This window comes from Scyliorhinus canicula, chromosome 16, assembly GCF_902713615.1.
Source record: "Scyliorhinus canicula chromosome 16, sScyCan1.1, whole genome shotgun sequence".
NCBI lineage: Eukaryota > Metazoa > Chordata > Chondrichthyes > Carcharhiniformes > Scyliorhinidae > Scyliorhinus > Scyliorhinus canicula.
In genome coordinates this window covers 84,967,121-84,993,221 of record NC_052161.1, presented here as the reverse complement: position 1 = coordinate 84,993,221, position 26,101 = coordinate 84,967,121, and the positions used below count along the sequence as shown (strand labels likewise).

The 26,101-nt window shown below is 50.1% G+C and overlaps 1 protein-coding gene across 1 annotated transcript in view; it reads left to right on the top strand.

The window, feature by feature from the left end:
* LOC119951005 (arf-GAP with coiled-coil, ANK repeat and PH domain-containing protein 3-like) overlaps window positions 1-26,101 on the top strand; it is a 124,200-nt gene that overhangs the window by 86,500 nt on the left and 11,599 nt on the right. The window contains exons 16-20 of the mRNA XM_038774036.1: window positions 1,339-1,408; window positions 2,136-2,230; window positions 2,968-3,050; window positions 4,458-4,645; window positions 5,022-5,131. Coding sequence (XP_038629964.1) covers window positions 1,339-1,408; window positions 2,136-2,230; window positions 2,968-3,050; window positions 4,458-4,645; window positions 5,022-5,131 — 546 coding nt within the window. The remainder of the gene's footprint in view (window positions 1-1,338; window positions 1,409-2,135; window positions 2,231-2,967; window positions 3,051-4,457; window positions 4,646-5,021; window positions 5,132-26,101) is intronic.

Genomic DNA, 26,101 nt, shown 5'->3' with positions numbered 1-26,101 from the left:
TCCGGTAGGGGAAGGGGCTGCCTGGTGTGTGTAACTGGGAGGAGGTGGGTGAGAGGGTTAACCCCCCTCTTACTCCGATAGGGGAAGGGGCTGCCTGGTGTGTGTAACTGGGAGGAGGTGGGGGAGAGGGTTAATTCCCCTCCCTCCGATAGGGGAAGGGGCTGCCTGGTGTGTGTAACTGGGAGGAGGTGGGTGAGGGGGTTAATCCCCCCTCCGATAGGGGAAGGAGCTGCCTGGTGTGTGTAACTGGGAGGAGGTGGGTGAGGGGGTTAATCCCCCCTCCGATAGGGGAAGGAGCTGCTGTGTGTGTAACTGGGAGGAGGTGGGTGAGGGGGTTAATCCCCCTCCGATAGGGGAAGGGGCTGCCTGGTGTGTGTAACTGGTAGGAGGTGGGTCAGAGGTTTAATCCCCCCTCCGATAGGGGAAGGGGCTGCCTGGTGTGTGTAACTGGGAGGAGGTGGGTGAGGGGGTTAATCCCCCTCCGATAGAGGAAGGGGCTGCCTGGTGTGTGTAACTGGGAGGAGGTGGGTGAGGGGGTTAATCCCCCCTCCCTCCGTTAGGGGAAGGGGCTGCCTGGTGTGTGTAACTGGGAGGAGGTGGGTGAGAGGGTTAATCCCCCTCCGATAGGGGAAGGGGCTGCCTCGTGTGTGTAACTGGGAGGAGGTGGGTGGGAGGCTTAATCCCCCTCCGATAGGGGAAGGGGCTGCCTGGTGTGTGTAACTGGGAGGAGGTGGGTGAGGGGGTTAATCCCCGCTCCCTCCGATAGGGGAAGGGGCTGCCTGGTGTGTGTAACTGGTAGGAGGTGGGTGAGGGGGTTAATCCCCCTCCCTCCGATAGGGGAAGGGGCTGCCTGGTGTGTGTAACTGGGAGGAGGTGGGTGAGGGGGTTAATCCCCCCTCCCTCCGATAGGGGAAGGGGCTGCCTCGTGTGTGTAACTGGGAGGAGGTGGGTGGGAGGCTTAATCCCCCTCCGATAGGGGAAGGGGCTGCCTGGTGTGTGTAACTGGGAGGAGGTGGGTGAGGGGGTTAATCCCCGCTCCCTCCGATAGGGGAAGGGGCTGCCTGGTGTGTGTAACTGGTAGGAGGTGGGTGAGGGGGTTAATCCCCCTCCCTCCGATAGGGGAAGGGGCTGCCTGGTGTGTGTAACTGGGAGGAGGTGGGTGGGAGGGTTAATCCCCCCTCCGATAGGGGAAGGGGCTGCGTGGTATGTGTAACTGGGAGGAGGTGGGTGGGAGGGTTAATGCCCCCTCCGATATAGGAACGGGCTGCCAGACACCTCGAAGAGCAATCGGAAGGTCAAGACTGAAGGGCTATTTCACTTTTGTTTCTTGCTTCTCAGGGGTCTTGGAGTCCATCATTCGAAGGTACGCTCACTCACACTGGACAGCTGGGAACCAGAACTGCTGAAGGTGAGATGAACATTTCACTCTTAAGGTACCAGTGAGGTCAGGGGATCATAGTTTACAGTTTACGCAGGGAGTGATGGGAATGGTTTGGGTCCATTGGGATTGTGTACAGTGGGAGTGAACGGGAAGGGGTTTGGGTCCATGGGGATTGTGTACAATGGGAGTGAATGGGAAGGGGTTTGGGTCCATGGGGATTGTGTACAATGGGAGTGAACGGGAAGAGGTTTGGGTCCATTGGGATTGTGTACAGTGGGAGTGAACGGGAAGAGGATTGGGCCCATTGGGAATGTGTACAGTGGGAGTGAATGGGAAGGGGTTTGTGTCCATGGAGATTGTGTACAGTGGGTGTGAAGGGGACGGGGTTTGGGTCCATTGGGATTGTGTACAGTGGGAGTGAACGGGAAGGGGTTTGGGTCGATTGGGATTGTGTACAGTGGGAGTGAAGGGGAAGGCGTTTGGGTCTATTGGGATTGTGTACAGTGGGAGTGAACGGGAAGGGGTTTGGGTCCATTGGGATTGTGTACAGTGGGAGTGAACGGGAAGGGGTTTGGGTCGTTTCAGATTGTGTACAGTGGGAGTGAAGGGGAAGGCGTTTGGGTCCATTGGGATTGTGCACAGTGAGAGTGAACGGGAAGGGGTTTGGATCCAATGGGATTGTGTACAGTGGGAGTGAATGGGAAGGGTAGCTGGGTGCATTTTTTGATTAAAGAATGTTGTTCTCTGCATCCAGCTATTCTGTGCACTGGGCAACTCAGCCAATAATCGCATATATGAAGTTGGGAGAGATGTGACTGGAGTGAACAAGGTCACAGCTGAGAGTTCACGGTAAGGAGAGTGCGGAGGGAGCTTTACTCTGTATCTAACCCCATGCTGTACCTGTCCTGGGAGTGTTTGATGAGGACAGTGTAGAGGGAGCTTTACTCTGTATCTAACCCCGTGCTGTACCTGTCCTGAGAGTGTTTGATGGGGACAGTGTAGAGGGAGCTTTACTCTGTATCTAACCCCGTGCTGTACCTATCCTGAGAGTGTTTGATGGGGACAGTGTAGAGAGAGCTTTACTCTGTATCTAATCCCGTGCTGTACCTGTCCTGGGAGTGTTTGATGAGGACAGTGTAGAGGGAGCTTTACTCTGTATCTAAACCCGTGCTGTACCTATCCTGAGAGTGTTTGATGGGGACAGTGTAGAGAGAGCTTTACTCTGTCTCTAACCCCGTGCTGTACCTGCCCTGGGAGTGTTTGATGGGGACAGTGTAGAGGGAGCTTTACTCTGTATCTAACCCCGTGCTGTACCTATCCTGAGAGTGTTTGATAGGGACAGTGTAGAGAGAGCTTTACTCTGTCTCTAACCCCGTGCTGTACCTGCCCTGGGTGTGTTTGATGGGGACAGTGCAGAGGGAGCTTTACTCTGTATCTAACCCCGTGCTGTACCTATCCTGAGAGTGTTTGATGGGGACAGTGTAGAGAGAGCTTTACTCTGTCTCTAACCCCGTGCTGTACCTGCCCTGGGAGTGTTTGATGGGAACAGTGTTGATGTGCAGAATTAACAGATATCTTATTTCTAGGCAGCAGAAGGAGCAGTGGATTAAAGCTAAATATGTTGAGAAGAGATTTCTGAACGAACTCCCATTTCCTGCTCGCTGCACAGGTAAGAGAGAGAGAAAGCGTGAGAGGGGACCGAGTGTTATGAGCCAGGGTTTAGAAAACACCAAGTATGTCATAGAGTTCACCTGACCTTCAACTGTTTATTGATTTTTGGCTACGTGGAACACAAGGGCCTGCGTTTCAGGTGTTATTCAACAGAGGCCTTAAGCACTTTTCATCAAAAACAAAGTTTATTCTACGACTTTAGTTAACATTTTTATAAACGCACACATTAAGCATTTTTATCAAATACAAACATAAATACCCCACACAGCTACAGTACTCTACATATAACCCTTAATAAATTTCCCCCTTAAACTGTTCCAATTTAATAACAGGACCCTATAAACCAGAATCCCTTTAAAAGTGTGTGGCCCAGCACACAGCACTCAAAACCTGGTTTAGATGCTCTTGTGTCCTTTCCAAAACAGCAGGTTTGAATTTATCCCAGAAAACAATTATTTCTTTTCAAGTTATCAATTAATCTGGAAACAGCTTTTAAAACGCAGACAGAGAGAGAGACAGAGACAGGACAATATTTCTCTGTCTGAATCCAGCAGCCAAAATGTGAAAATTAAAGCAAAAACTCAGAGCTACAAATCAAGCCCAAACCAAAGCGAAAATAAAACTCAGAGCCACAGCCCAGCTCCACCCACACAATGACATCACTGAAGCCATGTAATAAGACAAAACATTTCTTAAAGGGACAAACCCATGATAAGAGACATCAGTCAGTGTACAGTTACCTCCCTGAGAGAGAGAGGGGGGGGGGGGTTCTGAGAGACACCAGTCAGTGTACAGATATCTCCCTGAGAGAGAGGGGACTGAGAGACACCAGTCAGTGTACAGATATCTCCCTGAGAGAGAGAAGGATTGAGACACCAGTCAGTGTACAGATATCTCCCTGAGAGAGAGAGGGATTGAGACACCAGTCAGTGCACAGATATCTCCCTGAGAGAGAGAGAGTGAGAAACACCAGTCAGTGTACAGATATCTCCCTGAGAGAGAGAGGGGACTGAGAGACACCAGTCAGTGTACAGATATCTCCCTGAGAGAGAGAGGGGGGACTGAGAGACACCAGTCAGTGTACAGATATCTCCCTGAGAGAGAGGGGACTGAGAGACACCAGTCAGTGTACAGATATCTCCCTGAGAGAGAGAGGGGACTGAGAGACACCAGTCAGTGTACAGATATCTCCGTTAGAGAGAGAGGGGACTGAGAGACAGCAGTCAGTGTATAGATATCTCCCTGAGAGAGAGGGGGGACTGAGATACACCAGTCAGTGTACAGATATCTCCCTGAGAGAGAGGGGGCTGAGAGACACCAGTCAGTGTACAGATATCTCCCATTGAGAGTTGGGTGACCGGGAGGCATCTTCACGCATTAACCTTTTTCTTTCTCCCCATTTTAGAAGAGACTGGGACTTTAACAGACCAGTCGGAAGGGTCGCTGACTATGTCTCAGGACCTTTGCCTGTTTCGTGCCGCTTCTGTCGGTGACCTGCCCGAGATGTGCGCCGCCTTGGCGCGTGGTGCTAACGTTAACTGGACCAACATTGAAGACACGAGCCGGACCCCACTGATAGCAGCTGCTGAAGTAGTAAGTGGTGAGGCGCTGCGTGGTCAAATTTCCTGTGAACTTGTATCTTGGTTAGACCACACACGGCGCACTGTGCACAGTTCTGGTCTCCGTATCCTCTTCTTGATCTATCCTTCGCCACCCAGGTCTCCCCCCCCCCCCCCCCCCCCCCCCCCCGGTGCGCTCTGCCTCCCCCACCCTCACCCGGGGCGTTCTGCCTCCACCCCCCCGGGCGCTCTGCCTCACCCCCACCCCCCTCGCCCGGGGCACTCCAGTGCACCCCTCCACTCCTCTTTTAAGATTCTCCTTAAGATGTTGTCTGTAAAGGGCTTTGGCTGGGTGGCCGGAGGCTACATGAATCTGTGCGTTTGTTAACTTGATCCTTTGTGTTTTGCAGGGCTCCCTCACCGCCTGTGAGTTTTTGCTGCAGAACGGGGCCAACGTGAATTACAGAGATGCACGTGGGCAGGGGGCTATTCACATTGCCACTCGCGCAGGGCACACCGGGTAAGGACAGAGCTGGCAAATACTTGGTACGAAATCGTGCCTCAGATAAGATTACGTTCCATTCTATATGGGGTGCTGGAGCCAGGGCAGGGGCGGGGGGGTTGGGGTAGTGCGGTGGTACTTGCCAGAGATATTGGGCCGGAGGATGGGAACCCTGTGTAAGAATTCAGAGCAGGGAAAATCAAGAACAAGAGAAAAAGACAAGCGATGGGCAGCAAAATCAAGGGCCTCTATCAGATAATGGCACTGTAAAGAATTGTAGGGACGGGTCAAGGTACGTTAAGAGGACTAGCCGTAAGGTTTTGTACATGAACGTGCGGAGCGTTCAAAATAAAATGGATGATTTAGTTGCCGATAGATGTAAAGGGATTACAGAGACATAGCTCCAAAGTGACCAAGGATGGGAATTAAACATTGAGGACAATTCCGTTTTTAGGAAGGTTAGACAGGAAGGAAAAGGCGGTGAAGTTGATTGAAGAAGATATTGATACAGATGATGTGGAACCTGACTGGGTCGAGTTAAGAAACATCAAGGGGCAAAAAAACATTTGTGGGGTGGCATACAGACCACCAAACTGCAGTGGTAATGTTGGGAATAGCATTAGACAGGAAATCAGAGATGCAGTGATAAAGGAACATCTATGATTATGGGTGACTTTAATCTGCATATAGATGGGGTGACTCAAATTAGGCACAGTACAATAGAGGAGGAATTTCTGGAGTGTATACGGGATGGCTTTCTGGACCAGTATGTTGAGGAATCAACAAAGGAACAGGCCACCTTGGACTGGGTGTTGTGCAATGAGAAAGGATTAATTGGCAATCTAGTTGGTGGATGAGTGACCATAATATGGTATAATTCTTTATCAGGGTGAATAATGAGGTAGTTCATTCTGAGACCAAGGTCCTGAATCTCATTAAAGGTAACTATGATGGTATGAGGAATGAGCTGGCTACAACGGACTGGGCCATATTACTGAAAGGAAGGACAGCAGATAGGCAATGGCAGACATTCAAGGAACAAATAGGTGAACTCCAAGAGTTGTTTATTTCGATTTGTCACAATCATTTTCACTTTATATACCGATACAAAATTTGACAATTAGTTTTTATGTTCCCCACTAGCTTACTTTCAAATTGTATTTTCCCCTTCTTAATCAATCTGCCTTTCCTGAATTTTAGGTCTATTGTTTTTTATAGAATAGAACAGTACAGCACAGAACAGGCCCTTCGGCCCTCAATGTTGTGCCGAGCAATGATCACCCTACTCAAACCCACGTATCCACCCTATACCCGTAACCCAACAACCCCCCCTTAACCTTACTTTTTAGGACACTACAGGCAATTTATCACGGCCAATCCACCTAACCCGCACATCTTTGGACTGTGGGAGGAAACCGGAGCACCTGGAGGAAACCCACACACACACGGGGAGGACGTGCAGACTCCGCACAGACAGTGACCCAGCCAGGAATCGAACCTGGGACCCTGGAGCTGTGACACATTTATGCTAACCACCATGCTACCGTGCTGCCCTTAGTTTTGTTTTCTTGCTAATTTGTATGCCCCTTCTTTGAATCTAATACAATCTCAAATTTCCCTTGGTTTGACAACTGTGGTCAACCCAGCCAAACTTTGGGTGACTTTCAAGGGCAAAGAACATTATTTTACGATGTTGGAGGAGGCTGTCATGTGAGGGTACCTTTAAGAAATGGGTGTTTATAAATGGGTGTGTACATAAATATCTGTAGTGAGAGTACCTTTTAAGAAATGGGTGTTTACTACTGCAGTGATGCCAGAGAATGGGTGGAGCTGGGTTGTCTGGCAGCTTTTTACTTACGTTTTAGGCTGTTTGCTGCAGGGTGTGTTTTAGTTTTGTTTTCAATGTTGGAGCTGAAGCCAGACCAAGCAGGTGTACTGCTGTTCTCTCTGCCATCAAAAGACTATCTCTTGATCATTTGGTGAATTCAGAATTATAAATGTTTTCAGTAGTGACTTTAACCTGATGTGCTTCTGTTAAAGGTTTTGTTTTTAAGTCAGATGGATGTTAAAAGGAAAGCTTAAAGGATTACTTAGTGTTGTAGTCTTTGGGGGCTGTATTTGAATTAATGGTTTCTAAGATGTTCACTATGTTTTAAAAAGGTTAACTTGAGTTCATAGAATCAACATTGTTTTGCTTTAAAAATACTTTTCCATTTCTGCTGTACCACACCTGTAGAGTGGGTCGTGTGCCCATACCACAAGCCATAAGGTTTTGTATATGTACGTGCTCAAGGGGGATACAAGTCTATCTATTGGTTTGACTTTGTGAACTTAAAGACAGTGAGGGGTGAGCATTTTGTGGCTTTTCAGGTGTGGTATTTCAGTTAAGTAGGGAGTGTGTTGTGGACAATTGCTCTTTCAGAGGCTCAGAAGTTTTTGGGGGTGGAGACGGTCACACGCAGTACCTTATGGACAGACACTAAACGCAGACTGTTAGATTTGGCAAAAACCTTGCAGTTAACATTACCTGATAAAATGCTAAAACGATGAGGTAATTATGGTGGTGGCTAAGCATTTAAAGGTGCCTGAGATACAGTTTGACTCATTGAAAATGACAAAAATTCAATTACAAATTAAACAAATGAAACATGATAAAGAATTAAAGCAGCTTGAATACGAAAGAGAGAGAAAAGAAAGAGAGAGCGGCAAAAGAAAGAGATAGAGAGGAAAAAGAAAAGTTGAAGAAAGGAGAAAAGAAAGAATAGCCCTAGCAGAATAAAAAGAAAGAGAAAGGGAGATACAGATCAGGGAAAAAGATAGAGAGAGAGTTTGAAGTTCAGAAAATGGCCATGAAACATGACGGTCAGTTAAAATTGGCAGACGTAAAGGGAAACGTACAGTTGGATGATAGTGATGAGGATAGTGAGAAAGAGCATCAAAGTCAAAGACTTGATGGGAATCTATTTAAATATGTCCAAGCATTTCCAAGGTTTGACGAGAAGGAGGTAGAAGCCTTTTTCATTTCATTTGAGAAGGTAGCTAAAGAAAGGAAATGGCCACAGGACATGTGGGTATTGCTGATTCAAACAAAGCTGGTAGGTAGAGCTAGTGAAGTGTTTGCATCACTACTGGAGGAGGTATCTGGGACATATGAGGAGGTGAACAAATCCATCTTAAGTGCATATGAACTAGTGCCTGACCTACAGACAAAGGTTTAGAAATTTAGGAAAAAATTTGGTCAAACATACATTGAGTTTGAAAGGGTCAAACAGAATAATTTTGATAGGTGGATAAGGGCTTTCAAAATAGACAAAACCTATGAAGCTCTCAGAGAAATTATACTTTTGGAGGAGTTTAAAAATTCAATTCCTGATGTAGTGAGAACTCGTGGAAGAACAGAGGGTCAAAACTGCGAGATAAGCAGCAGAAATGGCAGATGATTATGAATTAGTTCATAAATCAAAGATTGGTTTCCAACATCAGTTTCAGCCGGTGAGGGATAGAAACTGGGAACATGAGAAATACTCAAGTGGTAAAGGTAAAGGTGATCTGATGGGAGATAATAAGGAGAGTGTACCTCAGATTCAAAAAGAAATCCAGGAGGGTGGAAAATAAAAGTTTCAAATGTTTTCATTGTAATAAACTAGGCCATGTAAAGTCAGTGTTAGTGGTTGAAGAAAAGCACTGGGAACGCTGATGTGGTAAAACAGTGTTATGGGAGTGGCGTTTACAGAACCCCAAAATGTACCATGGAGTTCAACCAACCTCTCCCTTTAATGGATTGTTGCTTTTGAAGCACACGGCTTGGTCTCCAGGTGTGGTATTACAATTATGGACACATGCGTTTCAAAACACCAAACAATGTTTATTTCATGAATTCAACTTAACCTTTTAAATAAACATTGGATCACCTAACACCCCTTACTTCAAAGATAACCCCAAAAATAATACAACACTAAATAATCCTTCAAAATGTTCCTTCAAACCTCCAAAAGACTTCACCTTTAACAACAGAAACACATCAGGTTAATGACATGACTATTATGAGTTTAAATCACCCAATGATTCAGAGATAGTCTTTCATGGCAGAGATCACAGCAGATTCAGCTCACTGCAAACACAGACACACCCAAGCTCTTTTTCTCAAAACCGGCTTTCTCCTTTCAAACAGCTCACAGCAAACCAGCCATGTACTTTTCAGCTGCTCTCTCTCAAACTGAAACTAAAAGCAGAAGTGAGCTCCGCTCCCTCCACCCTTTGACATCACTTCAGTAAAATGAGCTGCTGCATTTCTTAAAGGTACATTGCTTAAACATCCATTTCTTAAAGGTACTCTCACATGGCAACAGGCTAAGACAGTGGGGTTTGTTAACGTGGTAAAGGAAAGCCCAAGTGAAGCAAAGGAGGTGCAAGATTGTAAAGCCTGATCAAGAGGTGATTGATAAGAAGGTGCCACATGTCTTTAAAGAATTTACTTGTGTGGGTAAAGTATACTCGTGTATCAGGAGGAGCAGGTAAAGAAGTCACAATTTTAAGAGATACGGGAGCGAGTCAATCTCCAATGATAAGAGATGAGAAGTTATGTCGTTTGGGAAGAATGTTGCCAGAAAAGGTGGTAATATGTGTAATTCAGGGTGAGGAGTAGTGTTCAATTATATAAGGTAAGGTTGGAAAGTTCAGTGAAGAGTGGTGAAGTGGTAATAGGAGTAATAGAGAAACTATCTTGTCCAGGACTACAGTTTATCTTGGGTAATAATCTTGGATCGCAAGTGGGAGTGATGCCTACTGTGGTTGATAAGCCAGTGCAAAATCAGACAACTGAAGTGTTGAAGGACGAATATCCTGGGATTTTTCCGGATTGTGTAGTAACAAGGTTGCAAAGTCACAGGTTGAGACGAGGAGAAATCGAAGAGTGAAGATGATGTTGAAATGCAATTATCAGAAACAATTTTTGATCAGATGGTTGAAAAAGAACAAGAACAGGTGGAGGATGAGGCGGATATTTTTAGTTCAGGAAATTGGCACAGGTTAACAGAGAGATTGAAAGTATGCTTAAAAATGGCATAATTGAAGTGGGTTGCAGCCAATGGAGCTCATCCATAGTGATGGTATCTAAACCAGACGGTACCCAACGGTTGTGTGTGGACTATAGAAAGGTTAATGCAGTTACAAGAACGGATTCTTATCCTAGCCCATGTTTGAAGGATTGCATTGAGAAAGTGGGACAATCAGTTTTTATTTCTAAACTGGATTTACTTAAAGGTTACTGGCAGGTACCTTTATCCGAAAGGGCGAAGGAGATCTCAGCTTTTGTGACTCCAGATGATATATACCAATTCAAAGTTATGCCATTTGGCATGAATATCGCCCCAGCCACATTTCAACGGTTAACTAACAAAGTTGTTTCAGGATTACCCAATTGTGCGGTGTACATCGACGATCTGGTAATTTTCAGCCAGACATGGAAAGAACATTTAAAACATCTGATGGAGTTATTCGATCGACTTCAGGAGGTGGGTTTGGTGGTAAACCTAGCCAAAAGTGAATTTGGAAAAGCCCAAGTCACTTTCCTTGGCCATACAATCGGACAGGTCGAATGGTCCCACGGGATGTGAAACCAACAGTTAGAACATAGAACAGTACAGCACAGAACAGGCCCTTCGGCCCTCAATGTTGTGCCGAGCCATGATCACCCTACTCAACCCACGTATCCACCCTATACCCGTAACCCAACAACCCCCTCCTTCACCTTACTTTTATTAGGACACTACGGGCAATTTAGCATGGCCAATCCACCTAACCCGCACATCTTTGGACTGTGGGAGGAAACCGGAGCACCCGGAGGAAACCCACGCACACAGGGGGAGGACGTGCAGACTCCACACAGACAGTGACCCAGCCGGGAATCGAACCTGGGACCCTGGAGCTGTGAAGCATTTATGCTAACCACCATGCTACCATGCTGCCCCAACAGTTGTTGAGGAGTTTCCGATACCCTCAAGTCAAAGGGAAACAATGCGATTTCTTGGCATGAGTGGATTTGATTTAATAGTTGTGAAAAGTTGTAGCGTGGTTGCTCCACTGATGGACTTGCTGAAGACACGTCGAAAATTTTAGTGGACAGCGAACTTTCAATAGGCATTTGACTGCCTGAAAGCTGTAATAACCAATGCTCCTGTGTTGGTGAACTACAAGGGACTCTGTGATCAGATTGAACTAAAGTATCTGATTTTAAAGAGACATGCTGAGGCGGAGAGAAATGGACGGATCGTGCAAGGACATTCTTGTTCAAAGAGAATGTTAATTGAGAAGGATTCTAGTTGGAGGAAAAACAAAAAATGTTTGCGTGTGTTGTGTTTTTTTTTAAACAAATGGACCGATCAGCGATAGTCAGCATGGTTTTGTGAAGGGAAGGTCGTGCCTCACTAACTTGATCGAGTTTTTTATATTTACTGTGTGCATTTCTTAAAGGATCGTGAAAAGGTGAAAAATGAAACCATCTTGAAGTTGATGGTTTATTTTTTTTCCTTGGGGGGAGGTGTCATGTGAGAGTACCTTTAAGAAATGGGTGTTTATAAATGGGTGTGTATATAAATATCTGTAGTGAGAGTACCTTTAAGAAATGGGGGTGTACTACTGCAGTGATGTCAAAGTGGGTGGAGCTGGGCTGTCTGTCAGCTTTTTACTTTTGTTTTAGGCTGTTTGCTGCAGGATGTGTTTTAGTTTCGTTTTCAGTGTTTGAGCTGAATTCAGACCAAGCAGGTGTACTGCTGTTCTCTCTGCCATCAAAAGAGGGTGGCCTGGGGAAGGATTAGATCACTTAAGGACAGTGGTGGGAATCTGTGTGTTGAGGCATAGGAAATGGGCGAGGAACTAAATGAGTACTTTGCATCAGTGTTCACCAAAGAAAAGGACTTGGTGGAAGATGATTCTTGGGTAGGGTGTGTGGACAGTCTGGGTGATGTTGACATCAAAAAGGAAGAGATATTGGATGTTTTAAAAGCCATTAAGGTAGATAAATCTCCTGGGCCGGATGGGATTTACCCCAGAATACTGAGGGAAGCAAGGGAGGAAATTGCTGGGCGTTGACTGACATCTTTGTATTCTCATTTGCTACAGGTGTAGATTCCAGAGGACTGGAGAATAGCTAATGTGGTACCGCTGTTTAGGAAAGGTATGAGGGATAATCCAGAAAACTGTAGGCCGGTGAGCCTCACGTCAGTTGTAGGTAAATTATTGGAGCGAATTCTCAGGGTACAGGATTTATACCCATTTGGAAACAAATGGACCCATCAGCGATAGTCAGCATGGTTTTGTGAAGGGGAGGTAGTGCCTCACTAACTTGATAGAGCTTTTCGGAGAGGTGACAAAGGTGATTGATGAGGGGAGGGTGGTGGATGTTGTTTACATGGACTTCAATGAACAACGGCACAGAAAGTAGTTGAGGCGAAACTTTGTGTAATTTCAAGAAGAAATTAGATATAGCCCGTGGGATGTGTGGGGGGTGGGGGGTGGATCAGAGTATTGAACATGATGGTCAGCCACGGCCATAATGAATGGTGGAGCAGGCTTGAAGGGCCGAATGGCTTCCCCGTGCTTCTATTTTTTATGTTATATCTCCAAATTTGCTGAGGACACAAAGCTGGGTGGGAGGCTGAACTGTGAGGAGAATACAATGTGAGGATCCTTCAGTGTGATTTGGACCAGTTCAGTCAGCCGGCAAATGCGTAGCAGATGCAGCATAATGTGGACAAATGTGAGGTTCCCTGCTTTGGTAGCAAAAGCGAGAAGGCAGATTATTGTCCAAATGGCCATAAATTAGGAGGGAGGAATGTGCAATTAGACCTGGGCTTCCTCGTACACCAGTAATGAAGGTACAGCAGGCGGTAAAGAAGACAAATGGTATGCTACCCTTCGTAGCAAGAGAATTCGAGTGTAGGAGCTGGGATGCCTTGCTGACGTACGAGGAGAGATTGAGGCGGTTAGGATTATATTTGCTGGAGTACGGAAGAATGGGGTGGGGGGTGGTGTCGTAGAAACCTATTCAATGCTATCAGGGCAGGGCGGCATGGTATGGCACTGCTGCCTCACGGCGCTGAAGATCCGGGTTTGATCCCAACCTGTCTATGTGGAGTTTGCACATTCTCCCTGTAACTGCGTGGATCTCACCCCCACAACCCAAAAAGATGTGCAGGGTAAGTGAATTAGCCAAGCTAAATTGCCCCCTCATTGGGGGGGGGGGGGGAAAGAAATTAGATACACTCAATTTTAAATAAAACAAAGTTCTAACAGGACGAGACAGGGTAAATGCAGGAAGAATGTTCCCAGTGGTGGGGGAGTCCAGAAGCAGGTGTCACATCTGAGGACAGAGATGAGGAGAAATTTCTTCACCCAGAGTAGTTGGCCTGTGGAATTTGCTACCACAGACAGTAGTTGAGGTCAAAACACTGCATGTTTTCAAAAATGAGTTAATATAGCACTTGGGGCAAAGGGGATCAAAGGATATGGGGGGAAGGCAGGATCAGGTTATTGAGTTGGATAATCAGCCATGATCGTAATGAATGGCGGAGCAGGCTCGAAGGGCCGAATGGCCTCATCCTGCTCCTATTTTCTATGCCACATAAGTCATTGAAGATGGAAGGTTAGGTAAATAGAGCGGTTAATAAAAGTATCTTGGGTTTTGTAAATAGGTGTGTAGAATACAAATGCCAGGAGGTTATGTTGAACTTGTTCTTTTTTTTAAAATAATTTTTATTCAGATTTTCACAATATCAATAACAGAAGATATTAACAACTAAGAAAAACAAGAAAGAGCAAACCCCCCCCCCCCGGTAAATACAAAAAGAAGAAATAGATTAACACCCGTCATAAACAAAGAACACATATACACGTCCCTTCAACCCAACCCAACCCACCGAAACAAACCCCCCCCCCCACCCCGGGCTGCTGCTGCTGCTGGCCTTTTTCCCTACCGTTCTGCCAGGAAATCTAGGAAAGGTTGCCAACACCTGAAGAACCCCTGTACTGATCCCCTCAGGGCAAATTTCATCTTCTCCAATTTGATGAACCCCGCCATGTCATTGATCCAGGCCTCCACGCTTGGGGGCCCCGCACCCTTCCACTGAAGAAGATTCCTCCGCCGGGCTACTAGGGACGCAAAGGCCAGAAAACCGGCCTCTTTCGCCTCCTGCACTCCCGGCTCCACTGCAACCCCAAATATTGAGAGTCCCCAGCCTGGCTTGACCTTGGATCCTACCACCCTCGACACCGTGCTTGCTACCCCTTTCCAAAATTCCCCCAGCGCTGGGCATGCCCAGAACATGGTTCGCTGGGCTCCCCGATTACCTAGTACACCTGTCTTCGCCCCCAAATAACCTACTCATCCTCGTCCCGGTCATATGAGCCCTATGTAGCACCTTGAACTGTATGAGGTTAAGCCTCGCACAAGAAGAGGAGTTCACTCTTTCCAGAGCATCCGCCCACGTCCCCTCCTCAATCTCCTCACCCAGCTCCTCTTCCCATTTACCCTTCAGCTCCTCCACCGAGGCCTCGTCTACCTCCTGCATCACTTGGTACATGTCCAAAATCCTCCCCCCTCCAACCCACACCCCCGAGAGCACCCTGTCCTGGGCCCCACGTGGGGGCAACAGAGGGAACCCTGCCACCTGCCGCCTGGCAAACGCCCTTACCTGCATATACCTAAAATGTTCCCCGGGGGGAGCCCGAGTTTCCCCTCTAACTCACCCAGGCTCGCAAACTTCCCGTCTACAAACAGGTCCCTCAACCTCTTAACACCTGCCCTGTGCCAACTCAGGAACCCGCCATCAATTCTCCCTGGAACAAACCGGTGGTTCCCCCGTATCGGGGACCCCATCGAGGCCCCCACCTCCCCCCTGTGCCGTCTCCATTGCCCCCAAATTTTGAGGGTAGCCGCCACCACTGGGCTCGTTGTATACCTCGTTGGAGGGAGCGGCAACGGCGCCGTTACCAACGCCTCCAGGCTCGTGTCCACACAGGACGCCATCTCCATCCTCTTCCATGCTGCCCCTTCCCCGTCCATTATCCACTTACGCACCATCGCTACGTTGGCAGCCCAATAGTACCCACAGAGGTTGGGCAGCGCCAGCCCCCCTATCCCTGCCCCGCTCCAAAAACACCCTTCTCACCCTCGGGGTCCCGTGCGCCCATACAAATCCCGTAATACTCCTGTTGACCCTCCTAAAAAAGGCCTTTGGGATAAGGATGGGGAGGCACTGGAACAGGAACAAAAACCTCGGGAGCACCGTCATCTTGACGGACTGCACCCTGCCCGCCAGCGACAGCGGCAACATGACCCATCTTTTAAACTCCTCCATTTGCTCCACCAGCCTTGTACGGTTAAGTTTGTGTAGGGCCCCCAGCTCCTGGCCACCTGGACTCCCAGGTACCTAAAGCTCCTCTCCGCCCTTTTTAGTGGGAGCCTACTAATCTCCTCCTCCTGATCCCCCGGGTGCATGACGAACAGCTCGCTTTTACCCACGTTGAGATTGTACCCTGAGAAGTCCCCAAATTCCCTGAGAATCTTCATCACCTCCGGCATTCCCCCCACTGGGTCCGCCACATATAGCAATAAGTCATCCGCATAAAGCGACACTCGGTGCTCCTCCCCACTCCGCACCAGTCCCCTCCAGTTCCTCGACTCCCTCAACGCCATGGCCAGGGGTTCGATTGCCAACGCAAAGAGCAAGGGGGACAAGGGACACCCCTGTCTCGTCCCTCTGTATAACCAAAAGTACTCAAATCTCCTCCTATTCGTGGCCACACTAGCCATCGGGGCCTCGTATAACAACCTCACCCATCTGACAAACCCCTCTCCAAACCTTTCCAGCACCTCCCACAAGTACCCCCACTCAACCCTATCAAAGGCCTTCTCCGCGTCTAGCGACACCACTATCTCCGCTTCCCCCGCTACCGCCGGCATCATTATAACATTCAAGAGCCTCCGTATGTTGGTGTTCAGCTGCCTTCCCTTCACGAACCCCGTCTGGTCCTCGTGGATGACCCACGGCACACAGTCCTCTATCCTTGTGGCCAAGATCTTCGCCAACAGCTTGGCGTCTACATTTAACAGCGAGATCGGCCTATATGATCCACACTGCAGGGGGTCCTTGTTATGTTGAACTTGTATAAGACACTCGTTCAGTCTCAGCTGCGACTATCACGTCCTGTACTGTGCACTGAGGGGAAGGGTTCGAAGGCATTGGAGAGAGACACACAGAGAGTGCAAGACGGCGAGTGGGTGGGCGGTTGGTTGGTTGGTTCCGGGAATGAAGAACTTCAGCAATGTGGGAAGATCGTAGAAAGTCTGTGTCTGTTCTCCCTGGGGAAGAGGGAAGGCCGGGAGGATATTTGATCGGGGGGTTCAAACTCACGAGCAGTAGGATCTGGCACAGAGTCAGGAGGGAGGGAAGTGTTCCCATTGGGAGATGGGAAACAGCAGGAACGAGAGGCGGGCACACAGATTCAAGGGGATTGATGAAAGATGCGATGGGGAGACGGAGAAATAATTGGACACGGCGAACGGTCAGGGTGTGGAGTGCGCTGCCTGAGAGAGTGGGGGCGGCCAATTCAGTCGAGGGATTCATTCGAGATTTAGAGAGTTATCTGGAAGGAGAACTGTGCCAGGGTGACGGGTTGGGGAAGGCCGGGGGGGAGGATGAGCCAGGGTGACGGATGCGCCAGGGTGACGGGGTGGGCAAGGCCAGGGGGAGGATGTGCCAGGGTGACGGGGTGGGGAAGGTAGGGGGGGAGGATGAGCCAGGGTGACGGGTTGGGGAAGGCCGGGGGGGAGGATGAGCCAGGGTGACGGGTTGGGGAAGGCCAGGGGGAGGATGTGCCAGGGTGATGGGTTGGGAAAGGACAGGGGGAGGATGTGCCAGGGTGACGGGTTCGGGAAGGACAGGGGGGATGTGGCAGGGTGGCGGGGTGGGCAAGGCCGGAGGGGATGTGCCAGGGTGACTGGTTGGGGAAGGCCAGGGGGAGAATGTGACGGGTTGGGGAAGGTCGGGGGAGGATGTGCCAGGGTGACTGGGTGGGGAAAGCTGGGGGGAGGATGTGACGGGGTGAGGAAGGACAGGGGGAGGATGTGACGGGGTGACGGGGTGGGGAAGGCCAGGGGGAGGATGTGCCAGGGTGACGGGGTGGGGAAGGCCAGGGGATGTGCCAGGGTGACGGGTTGGGGAAGGCCAGGGGGAGGATGCGCCAGGGTGACGGGGTGGGGAAGGCCAGGGGGAGGATGTGACGGGGTGGGCAAGGCCGGTGGAGGATGTGACGGGGTGGGAGGATGTACCAGGGTGACGGGGTGGGGAAGGACGGAGGGGATGTGCCAGGGTGACTGGTTGGGGAAGGCCGGGGGGAGGATGTGCCAGGAAGGCGGGGGGAAATGTGCCAGGGTGACGGGTTGGGGAAGGACGGGGGGGATGTGCCAGGGTGACGGGGTGGGGAAGGACGGGGGCGATGTGCCAGGGTGACGGGTTGGGGAAGTCCAGGGGGAGGATGTGCCAGGGTGACGGGGTGGGGAAGGCCAGGGGGTGGATGTGCCAGGGTGGGGAAGGCCAGGGGGTGGATGTGCCAGGGTGGGGAAGGCCAGGGGGCGGATGTGCCAGGGTGACAGGTTGGGGAAGGACAGGGTGAGGATGTGCCAGGGTGACTGGTTGGGGAAGGCCAGGAGGAGGATGTGCCAGGGTGATGGGTTGGGGAAATCAGGGGGAGGATGTGCCAGTGTGACGGGGTGGGCAAGGCTGGTGGAGGATGTGACGGGGTGGGGAAGGCTGGGGAGGATGTGCCAGGGTGACGGGGTAGGGAAGGCCAGGGGGAGGATGTGACGGGGTGGGCAAGGCCGGGGGGATGTGCCAGGGTGACGGGGTGGGCAAGGCCGGGGGGGAGGATGTGCCAGGGTGACGGGGTGGGGAAGGCCAGGGGGTGGATGTGCCAGGGTGGGGAAGGCCAGGGGGAGGATGTGCCAGGGTGGCAGGTTGGGGAAGGACAGGGTGAGGATGTGCCAGGGTGACTGGTTGGGGAAGGCCAGGGGGAGGATGAGATGGGGTGGGGAAGGCCAGGGTGACGGGGTGGGGAAGGCCAGGGGGAGGATGAGCCAGGGTGATGGGGTGGGCAAGGCCGGGGGGGGGGGGGGGGGGGGGGTGTCAGGGTGACGGGGTGGGGAAGGCCAGGGGGAGGATGAGATGGGGTGGGGAAGGCCAGGGTGACAGGTTGGGGAAGGCCAGGGGGAGGATGTGCCAGGGTGACGGGGTGGGGAAGGCCAGGGGGAGGATGAGCCAGGGTGATGGGGTGGGCAAGGCCGGAGGGGGGGGGGGGGGGGGGTGTCAGGGTGACGGGGTGGGGAAGGCCAGGGGGCGGACGTGACGGGGTGGGGGGGGGGGGAAGGCCAGGGGGCGGACGTGACGGGGTGGGGGGGGTGTGCCAGGGTGACGGGGTGGGGAAGGCCAGGGGGCGGACGTGACGGGGTGGGGGGGGGGGGGTGTGCCAGGGTGACGGGGTGGGGAAGGCCAGGGGGAGGATGTAACGGGGTGGGGACGGCCGGGGGGGATGTGCCAGGGTGACTGGGTGGGGATGGCTAGGGGGAGGATGTGCCAGGGTGACGGGGTGGGGAAGGCCGGGGGAGGATGTGACGGGGTGGGGAATGCCAGGCGGAGGGTGTGATGGGATGGGGAAGGACGGGGGGGATGTGCCAGGGTGACGGGGTGGGGAAGGCCGGGGGAGGATGTGACGGGATGGGAAGGACGGGGGGGGGATGTGCCAGGGTGACGGGGTGGGGAAGGCCAGGGGGAGGATGAGCCAGGGTGATGGGTTGGGGAAGGCCAGGGGGCGGATGTGCCAGGGTGACGGGGTGGGGAAGGCCAGGGGGAGGATGTGCCAGGGTGACGGGGTGGGGAAGGCCAGGGGGAGGTTGTGCAAGGGTGACGGGGTAGGCAAGGCCGGGGGAGGATGTGACGGGATGGGGAAGGACGGGGGGGATGTGCCAGGGTGATGGGGTGGGGAAGGCCGGGGGAGGATGTGACGGGATGGGGAAGGCCGGGGGGAGGACGTGCCAGGGTGACTGGGTGGGTAAGGACCGGGGGGGATGTGCCATAGTGACGGGTGGGGAAGGACCGGGGGGGATGTGCCATAGTGACGGGGTGGGGAAGGCCGGGGGAGGATGTGACGGGATGGGGAAGGCCGGGTGAGGATTTGACTTAGTGGGGAAGCACGGGGGAGGATGTGCCATGGTGACGGGGTGGGGAAGGACGGGGGAGGATGTGCCAGGGTGACGGGGTGGGGAAGGCCGGGTGAGGATTTGACTTAGTGGGGAAGGACGGGGGAGCATGTGCCATAGTGACGGGGTGGGGAAGGCCAGGGGGAGGATGTGAGTTGCTCACTTGGACATCGGGTGCTGGTTACGGCTGACCTGATTATGTTCCAATTACACTTTATTCTTGTCGAGAAGGTGGCTAAGAGGAGGGTGGGGGTGGCCGGTGTGCGCTGGACAGACCAGGAGAAATAATTCCCGCTTGGAAAAGGTTCGGGAATAAGAGCGCACAGAGATGTAAAGTGATTCAAAAAAATAAAGCAAACGCAACATGAGAAAGAACATTTTCACACAGCGAGCGGACTTGGGGTCTGGGACGTGCTGCCCTGGAGGTGAGGTGGAAGCAGGTTCAATCGAGGCGTTCAAGAGGGAGTTGGATGATTATTTGAATGGAAACAATGAGCAGGGGTACGGGAGAAAAGGCAGGGCCACGATGCCCGTTTGGAAAGCCGGGGCAGAGACTGCAGCCCTGTGGCCGCCGCCTCTGGCACCATAAAGATTCTGTGCTCTGACTGGATCTCCATCGGCAACTGGTAATTGAATAAAACATTGGATTAACTTCTCCACCCCTACTTTAACTGCAATTGTTCTGAAAGGGATTCTCTCTAACTGGCTGGTTACAGAGAATCTAACCATCTCTCTTCTTGACATTCAATGGCATTACCATTGCTGAATTAACCCCCCCCCCCCTCTCCTATCAACATTCTGGGGGTTACCATGGACCAGAAACTGAACTGGGACCAGCCATATAAATACTGTGGCTACCAGAGCAGGTCAGAGGCTGGGAATCCTGTGCAGTGTAACTCACCTCCTGACTCCTCCCAAAGCCCGTCCATCATCTATAAGCCACAAATCAGGATCGTGGTGGGATATTTCCACTTGCTTGCTTGGCACCATCCAGCACAACATACTAACCAGAAACATTCACTTCCTCCACCGCCGACACACAATGGCAACCACGTGTACCGTCTGCAGGATTCACCACAGCCACTCGCCAAGGCTCCTTCGACAGCACTTTCCAAACCTGCTGCCTCTACCGTCTAGGACAAGGGGGGCAGCAGACACGTGGGGAACATCCACCGTCTACAAGTTCCCCTCGGAGCCCCACACACACCATCCTGACTGGGAAATATATCAGCCGATCCTTCACTGTCACTGCGTCAGAATCCTGGAGTTCCTTCCCTAACAGCACCGTGGGTGTACCTACACCACAAGGAACTGCAGCGGGTTCAAGATGGCAGCTCACCCACAACCTTCTCCAGGTGCAATTAGGGATGAGCAATAAAGTCTTGGCCGAGCCAGCAATGTCCACGTCCCATGAATGAATTTTTAAAAAATACTAGGAGTATGCTAGTGTCCCACCTTTGTTGTAGGAAAGTGTCCCACACAGTCTAAACTCCTGTCAAAACTCTTCCCCAAAAACTGGTTTACGAATAAAGAGAGCTGGTTTGATTATAGGTTATGGCTTTCCCCACAGAAATTTAATATGCTTTTCAGGCGCCACAGCTTGATGAACAATCATTCACTCCCTTCGCTGGTCTGAGAAGGTTTATTCTAAAATTCAAATGTCACCATTGTCCAGGGTGGGATTGAAACCTGTAACCCCAGCGCTCTCGCTTTGTGGGTCACCATGTTTTTGTATAAAACTAATCGAAAAAAAAATCAAATGAACGGAGGGGCAAATGAAAGGGACACTGCCTTAAATGAAAACAAGCTAAGCTTAAAATATCCAACCAAAATGTTGGTCGATCATGCACTCGGGGCTTTGGACCAATGTGAAATTCCGCTATCCGAGCAGGGGTGGGTTCAGACCGGAGGTCCACTCACACACCTGTGCATCCTCGGGACCACAAGTGCCTTCAGGTCTGAGCCCGACCGTTTGGAGCTTACGGATGGCATTGGCCGTGAGCTGGACGAATTGGGGGGTGTCACCCAGCCCACTCCTTTGCAACCCAGCACGTCCCCAATCCTGATCACTCAGGCAGCCACAGCCCGTCCCTTCGCCAGCCACTTGATATGGTATTTGGTGGCAGTGTGGATTTGTGAGCAGCGGTTCCCCGAAGACACGCTACTCCAGACTGTTAGGGGCGTCGCGGTGGGGGGGGGGGGGGGGGGGGGGGTGTGAGAGCTGCATCATGAGGCGGCTATGTTCCAGACTTTGAGTAGGTAATGTTTTTGGTTCACCCAATTTTAGGCAAATCGACTAACTAATTATAGGATACCACAATTGCTTCACAGCTCCAGGGTCCCAAGTTCGATTCCTACTTGGGTCACTGTCTGTGCGGAGTCTGCACATCCTCCCCGTGTGTGCGTGGGTTTCCTCCGGGTGCTCCGGTTTCCTCCCACAGTCCAAAGATGTGCAGGTTAGGTGGATTGGCCATGATAAATTGCCCTTAGTGTCCAAAATTGCCCTTAGTGTTGGGTGGGGTTACTGGGTTATGGGATAGGGTGGAGGTGTTGACCTTGGGTAGGGTGCTCTTTCCAAGAGCCGGTGCAGACTCGATGGGCCGAATGGCCTCCTTCTGCACTGTAAATTCTATGATAATCTATGAAATCGAACAAACTAACTGACAATTTAAAAGGAACAGCCCCTCAGAGATTCTGCCTGAAATGAAAATACATCACAAATGAAACTTTAAAAACTAAAAGGCGCACTCTAGTCTTCTCAACAGTGCCGGTGGACGGCAGGCTCCCTCTCCAAGGTCACCCTGCCGCAAGTGTAGCTGCAACAGAGGGGCAGACAGTCGGGTCAGACAAGCCCCTCGGTCGCCCGCAAATATTCAGCTCATGTTTGCCTGCTCCAGGAGGAGGCCGGTGTTTGACCATCGACAAGATAGGATTCAAACCTGGGCATTGAACCCAGAGCATTGCTGTAGGTTTGTGGGCTACCAGGTCAGTGATTTATACCACTAGGACCTCTCCATTATGTATCCTGTTTTTAGTTATTATGATCCCAGACCAAACACCAACAGTGGCTCAGATACTGGACAGAAACCCCAATATTTTAATTTTGCAAGAGTGCGAGGAAAGTATTTCCTGCTCCAGGAATGATTTCACAAAGAAATCGGAAAATGGTCTATTAAGACAACTTTATTACTAATACAATATTAAAATATCTTTAACATCATACCAGAAAATAGCTTACAATTTCCCCTTAAACAGTGCTCAATACAGTAAATACAATACCCTTAAATGCTATCTTTACTCTCACTCAAACAACAGAACCCATCCCAGCTCTCAATCCATTTTAACTACCCAAAAGCACATGAGAATACTTGCTTTACATAGATGTTCTTTGAGAGAGACCTCTTTGATATGGCTTTCAAGAAAAGATCTGACTCCTGTCAGACCCACGCAGAAACTCTGGCTGTATGTCTTCAGAAGTTATTTCAGCTTGTTTCAGCTCCCCCTTGTTCTTAGACAAGTCTGCACTGCTTTAGAGGCTATTAATCTTATTTTAACTTATCTGCAATGAGAGAAAAACTGCTTCACCTCTGGTCAGCTTCATTCAGATCACAACTGACCTGCTTCCTCAAAATGCCTGATGCCTTAGCTCCACCCAGAAACGAACATCACCCTACCAAGCTGAAGTCTAATTAACTCCACAGGGAATTCCCTTAATCATTAATTGAGCCCAAGTGTTTTATAATGTTTTTTGAACCCCTGACTTCCAACCTTTCAAACTGGGATTTCTTTTAAAGCATGATTGCAGCAGTCAAACACACTCTAATCCAGGCGTTTAACCCTTACTGCACCAAATACCTATCATACAATACATCTGAAATTCCTACATTCATCACACAGTAAGGCAACATCCTCCGGAACCTCCTCTGCCTCAGTTCAGGCAGAATCTGCCATCTTCCTCAGCTCTAGATCGGCTAGTTGAGCCTCAACTGGAGGTGCTTTATGAAGCGTCTCTTTCGGCTTATCAAAGTCTTCAATGGAAGTTTCAGTCAACGAAATATCTGTGGCCATGGTTGTCATTTAGACCTTCAACCTTTGCTGAGCCACCACTCACGGCACAGCGGAAACATTCCGGGATCTTTTTTCTTGTAACTACTCCATCTTTTTAACCTCACCCGGAGCAGTCTATAATTGTGGGAGACGCCACTACCTTTGCTCTAGCAAAATCGTTTCTCAGGAGTACATCAGCTCTACTCCCATCGTCAGGGACCTGGGTTCGATTTCGACCTTGGGCGACTTGTGTGTGGAGTTTGCACATTCTCCCCGTGTCTGCATGGGTTTTGGCCGGTGACTCCGGTTTCCTCCCACAGTCCAAATATGTGCAGGTTAGGTGGATTAGCCATGCTAAATTTCGCCTTAAAGTTTAGGTGGGGGTTACCGGGATGGGATGGGGTGGTGGAGTGGGCCTGGGTAGGGTGCTCTTTTGGAGGGTCGATGCAGACACGGTGGCTAAATGGCCTCGTTCTGCACTGTACAGATGCTATGATCCCCTGCCCTCATCACTGGCCCAGATAGTCACACTCCCAGTATGCCCAGTACAAAGATCCAGGTACATCCTTCCTGCCAATACTATTTATTAAAAACATTTGCTTTTAACCCACCCTCGTATTCGTATGTAAGGAGCAAGAGGGTAACTAGAGAAAGGATTGGCCCACTGAAAGACAAAAGAGGGAATTTATGCGTGGACTCAGAGTAAATGGGTGAGATTCTTAATGAGTACTTTGCATCGGTATTCACAAAGGAGAGGGACAAGACGGATGTTGAGGCTAGGGATGGATGTTTTAAATACTCTAGGTCAAGTTGTCATACGGAAGGGGGAAGTTTTGGGTATTGTAAAAGACATTAAGGTGGACAAGTCTCCAGGACCGGATGGGATCTATCCCAGGTTACTGAGGGAAGCGAGGGTTGAAATAGCTGGGGCCTTAACAGACATCTTTTCAGCATCCTTGAGCACGGGTGAGGTCCCGGAGGACTGGAGAATTGCTAATGTTGTCCCTTTGTTTAAGAAGGGTAGTAGGGATAATCCAGGGAATTATAGACCTGTGAGCTTGACGTCAGTGGTAGGCAAACTGTTGGAGAAGATACTGAGGGATAGGATATATTCACATCTGGAAGAAAATAGACTTATCAGTGATAGGCAGCATGGTTTTGTGCAGGGAAGGTCATGTCTTACAAACCTAATAGAATTCTTTGAGGAAGTGACAAAGTTAATTGATGAGTCCAGTTAATGGACTTTAGTAAGGCATTTGATAAGGTTTCCCATGGCAGGTTGGTGGAAAAAGTGAGGTTGTATGGGGTTCAGGGTGTACTAGCTAGATGAATAAAGAACTGGCTGGGCAACAGGAGACAGAGAGTGGTGGTGGAAGGGAGTGTCTCAAAATGGAGAAGGGTGACTAGTGGTGTTCCACAGGGATCCGTGCTCGGACCACTGCTGTTTGTGATCTACATAAATGACCTGGAGGAAGGTATAGGTGGTCTGATTAGCAAGTTTGCAGATGATACTAAGATTGGTGGAGTTTCAGATAGCGAGGAGGACTGTCAGAGAATACAACAAAATATAGATAGATTGGAGAGTTGGGCAGAGAAATGGCAGATGGAGTTCAATCCAGGCAAATGCGAGGTGATGCATTTTGGAAGATCAAATTCAAGAGCGGACTATATGGTCAATGGAAGGGTCTTGGGGAAAATTGATGTACAGAGAGATCTGGGAGTTCAGGACAATTGTACCCTGAAGGTGCCAACGCAGGTTGATAGTCAGGAAGGCATACAGCATCTTGCCTTCATCGGATGGGGTATTGAGTACAAGAGTTGGCAGGTCATGTTACAGTTGTATAGGACTTTGGTTCGGCCACATTTGGAATACTGCGTGCAGTTCTGGTCGCCACATCACCAGAAGGATGTGGATGCTTTGGAGAGGGTGCAGAAGAGGTTCACCAGGATGTTGCCTGGTATGGAGGGTGCTAGCTATGAAGAAAGGTTGAGTAGATTAGGATTGTTTTCGTTGTAGACCTGATTGAGGTCTACAAAATTATGAGAGGTATGGACAGGGTGGATAGCAACAAGCTTTTCCCAAGAGTGGGGGTGTCAGTTACAAGGGGTCACGATTTCAAGGTGAGAGGGGGAAAGTTTAAGGGAGATGTGCGTGGAAAGTTTTTTACGCAGAGGGTGGTGGGTGCCTAGAACGCTTTACCAGCGGAGGTGGTAGAGGCGGGCACAATAGCATAATTTAAGAGGCATCTAGACAGGTATATGAACGGGCGGGAACAGAGGGAAGTAGACCTTGGAAAATAGGAGACAGGTTTAGATAAAGGATCTGGATCGGCGCAGGCTGGGAGGGCCGAAGGGCCTGTTCCTGTGCTGTAATTTTCTTTGTTCTTGTTCTGTGGGTGGTGGGGAGGGACGGAGAAAGATTTTGCCTTTCCCGGCAAAAGGTGTTCAAGTGACTCCCATACCTCCCAATATAATTATCGGTTTAGCTGCCTCATTTCAGGGAGATGAGGTTACTTTCCCTTTCAATATAAAACATTTAAAACAAAAAATAACTTGTGTCTTCATATCTCCTGAACTCATAGCAGTATTCACACATGGTCCCACAGCTGTGTTTAACACTACAACTTGATTGTGTTACCCTACCCTGGGCGAATGTGCGGTCAATTCCAGCCCCACAGGCCCCAGTCACG